At 38.7% G+C, this 3,905-nt stretch overlaps 1 protein-coding gene across 1 annotated transcript; it reads right to left on the reverse strand.

Moving 5' to 3' along the window:
* Positions 1-1,742: 1,742 nt before the first annotated feature.
* Positions 1,743-3,344, reverse strand: LOC148864301 (putative 6-phosphogluconolactonase 4, chloroplastic). Its single transcript, XM_088978771.1, has 3 exons — positions 2,954-3,344; positions 2,707-2,842; positions 1,743-2,402 (listed from the first exon to the last, which is right to left on the reverse strand). The coding sequence occupies exons 1-3, from the start codon at positions 3,127-3,129 to the stop codon at positions 1,932-1,934; spliced, it is 783 nt and encodes a 260-aa protein (XP_088834897.1). The 5' UTR covers positions 3,130-3,344; the 3' UTR covers positions 1,743-1,931.
* Positions 3,345-3,905: the final 561 nt, after the last annotated feature.

The following is a 3,905-nucleotide window of genomic DNA, read 5'->3' on the forward strand; positions in this document are numbered from 1 at the left end:
ACAAAAAACAAATAACACAAGATAGCACGTCCCTCAAAATATAAGACCCCACTGTTTTTACAAAAAGAACGCCCCTTAAATCCTTACGCAGACAAAAAATATCATAATAATAACACCACCTGCAGGAACAGAGTGAGCACTATTTGCAATCCAGTCCCCTGCTTGGTTTCGCTTCTTGGTACACGTGTTTGTATCAAACTCTTTCATTTGCTCTTAGGCAATTCACGACAGACAATTTTCTAAGGTTCCATTGAAGAGGAATCGGGCCTTTGAAACATCTGACAAAATTCGAATCCCCTTCAATAATAATCGGGCAATTGTTGAAATTTGTGGCCAAATTGTGTGCTTCCTTTGTAATCCAAAACCTTTCTGCATCAAAATTTATTTTAATTTCACCCAAGTTGGGAGACTCCACAAAATATTCTTCACCTTCCTCATTTCTTTTCTCAAATTCTGATAGCAACTTTTCTTAAATTCTTATAGCAACCTAAACTCATCGAAAGCCTTAAATGCTCTCATTGAAAGTCGTTTCGTTTCTGTTTTTCCATATTTCTACTTAAGTTGGTTTCCTTCAATGACATCATTTTCGTGCACAGCTTTTTCACCACTCCATAAAATGTGCTTAGATTGGCTTGGAACATGTTAATGAAATCTTTCAAATCATTATATATCTTTTCTTAATGGCTAGATTGTAATAATAAAAGGACGCTTCAATATATCACAAGATTCAAAAGTATCGATATGTAATGTAAAGTATCATACAAACAATACGTATCAGTTTAATTTCAAAGTCATTTCAACCCCTCTAATATCAGTTATATCTACTGTGAATTGAAAAGTGAAAACATTAAACTGAAAACATGTAAAATCAGGGAGCATCGAATTAATCCATCGGAGCCAATCCATTAATTCTCCTATATATCTCCTAAAAACTTTATACTAAATTGTAAACTGACCAATGAAAATTCAACTAAAATTCATCAAAATTCACATAATGGTTTTGATTGGATGGGCTCTCATCAAAGCGGAATATCTCACTTTTGAGGGTGACCAATCAAAACGACCACGTAAATTTTGATGTACAACTTGCCACAACTCACAAAGCATATGATGGTTAGGACTCCTTCCGAGCACCCAAGTGATGAACATGTAAAACTAAGACTTAAAATTTTATTTTATTGCTAAAATATAAACTGTGTATCGTCGTTAGTGGAATGCAGATGTTTGTATCCTTCATTCAAGGAGAGACAAGTTACACCAAATAATTAATGCCACCCACCAACTAAGCCTCTGATGTTTGAGAAAAAAAGTCCAAGATTGGATTCCAGGAAAGAATGAATCAGTTTGCATTTGCTTTACTCGTCGATTTATGTGAATTGGTGGTTTTGTTGTTGTTGTTTGCGTTTGAGGAATGCAAATGCAAACAGTTTTGTTCTTCGGATGCTTCGCTTCACTTCTCTACCAGTCTTGATAAGTGTGGTGGGTAAGTGGTAACTGGTAAGGAGATCTGGGTGTTCTTCTCTCGTACAGCCACTGTATATATAGTCGAGAAAAATGGAATAAAAGAATGGAACAAATAAATACAATGCTTCCATCCTCTGCCTTCCAAGTTCTAAAATGGTGCACTGAATCGTAATAAAACTTGAATAAGTGGTAAATCACAGAAATGCCCAAACCTCCATGAGAAATTAAAGACAGCACAACCATCGGATGGAGGGGGAAAGAGCGTACAAAGAACAATAAGAACAAATGGAAAGTGAGAAATCTTGTCTCTTTGAAAAAGTATGAACATAGATGGCTTAAGTAGGTACGAAGGGGCTGGGGGAAACAGATAGCTACTTAGCTAAAAGCTCTGTACACATAGGAGTCTAGTTCAATCTCTAGATGGATGTTACCAAACTTAATTTACAGTTTACACAAGTATGAAACATCTACAATTTAGAAGCTGCTTCTTTGTCCAAGAACCATGTTAACTCCCCTTCAGCTGGTGAAACAATTTGAACAGGCAACAAATCAGAACTATCCTGTTTGTTCCCTAGTGCTCTATACACGGTATCAGCTTTATCAGCTCCACACACCACAAGGGCAATGTTTGCAGACGAGTTGATTACTGGAAAAGTACAAGTTATTCTCTCTGGAGGTGGTTTAGGAGAATCCTTGATAAAGGTTACCCACTTCTGATTCTCACTGAGGAGAGGATGCCCAGGGAATAGAGACGCTACATGGCCATCCGGACCCATACCCAAAAGCATTAGATCAAATTTAGGGAAACCACTAGATGCTGCTGACTCAATTATTTTGAGTTTAACTAAATGCCTAAAACAGGTTTCATAATCATCAGCAGCACCCTCCGCATAGAGTGCATCATTGATGTTATAGACATTACCAGGAGGAATGGGGACCTGCAACATTAGAAGCATAACACTAAAAAATTAATTAATTTGGAATTACAAATAGAATCCTGAGTAAGAGCAGCAATCCCACATGAAAAGACATGACTCGAGATCTGATCCCAGCGTCATAGCTTCATAATCACTGCTCCACAACTTACTACTTGGGAAAGTCTGTAATAAGTCGTATAAAAGCAGACAAACTCATCGTTCTAATAAAAATGGCTACGACCAGCCATCTCAGCAGTTTCCTTCTCTCCCTTTTTTTAGGTGGAAAAAACATTTTAACAGTGTGAAACAGAAAATTTTCATGTACCTTTGAGAGGAAACCATCGTAGGCGAGCTTATAATTACTGTCTCTATGCTCCTTGGGCACGACTCTCTCGTCCACCCAGAAAACGTACCACTTCGTCCAATCAACAGACTCAAGATAAGGAGATTCCGTTAATTTCCTGACATTTCAATAAACTACTTTTTAGCGATCAAATTTTACTGGGCTAGAGAGGAATGACGGAGCAAGAGTGAACAAAGAAATGAAAAGGCAAATACATATACACACTTACCTAAGAGAATAGATCAAGGAACCTCCGGATAAAACCATAGCAAAGGTCGCTCTCTCTCGGACGAACTTGGCTGACAAGCCAGCGGTGTATTTCGCCAGCGACACTGCCAGATTTTCCTCGCTTTCGAAGACCTGCAAGTTTCCTTTACTTATCTCGGTGATCGCCGTCTCTGCCATGGTGGACTACAGTTTCCACCTACACCTGCTGCAATTTGTGGCCTTTAATGGTGAAAAGAGGCAGACCCAGAAATAGTAGAAGAAGGACGATGCACCCGGTGGGAGTGTAGCAGGGATAGACGAAGAAGCCGTTTGTATTGGCGCCCTTTATAACAACCAGTGATGGAAGATCGTTTAGTTTTGGGAGAGGCTTCGGAGTTTAGACTCTAATCTTCGGTTTAAACTTGGCAAGCTGGCACAAGTCCGAAGCGCGAAATGGAGTACTCGCTACACGGCTACACGTTGCGTTGTTCATGCTGTCATGCACAACCGATGATTATCCAGACCAGACCAGGGGGTTCAGAGTTCAGACACTTCTTTACCGCCAGGATGACGTGTTGGCAGCATAGCAATTGAATTGTCGACGAGGAATTCGGCATCTAAAAACACCGGCGGAGTACAGTAGTAGTAAGATCTTGATTCTTGGCTTTCATCCCGTATGGTTGTCTAGCGGTGATCCGTGCGATGTACGGATTATTGTTTCAAAAGTTAATTTTATTAATGAAAAAAAAAAACGAATTATCAAAATTTAACACTTATTTGTATATGCATCTAAAATAATACTCAAATAATTCTTTTTTTTTTTTCTTTAAGACATTCATTAGTTGAATTGATTGAATTGATGAGTAAAGCTGTCAACCGGTCCAAATTAAATTAAGATGTGGAGGATTGCAATCCGATGGGAGATCACTTTCTCACGAGAACAAGGAGTTAAGGACTAAGAAGTGTAAGCATTG

Source organism: Nelumbo lutea, chromosome 3 (genome assembly GCF_056320005.1).
Source record: "Nelumbo lutea isolate HS-2025 chromosome 3, American lotus-T2T, whole genome shotgun sequence".
NCBI classification, from domain to species: domain Eukaryota; kingdom Viridiplantae; phylum Streptophyta; class Magnoliopsida; order Proteales; family Nelumbonaceae; genus Nelumbo; species Nelumbo lutea.

Excerpts from the sequence above, each read along its gene's own strand:
- LOC148864301 (XM_088978771.1), bottom strand. The coding sequence starts at position 3,129 with ATGGCAGAGACGGCGATCACCGAGATAAGTAAAGGAAACTTGCAGGTC. Across the intron at positions 2,843-2,953 it reads TCCTTGATCTATTCTCTTAG|GAAATTAACGGAATCTCCTT; the intron begins GTAAGTGTGTAT and ends TTGAAATGTCAG. Across the intron at positions 2,403-2,706 it reads ACGATGGTTTCCTCTCAAAG|GTCCCCATTCCTCCTGGTAA; the intron begins GTACATGAAAAT and ends CTAATGTTGCAG.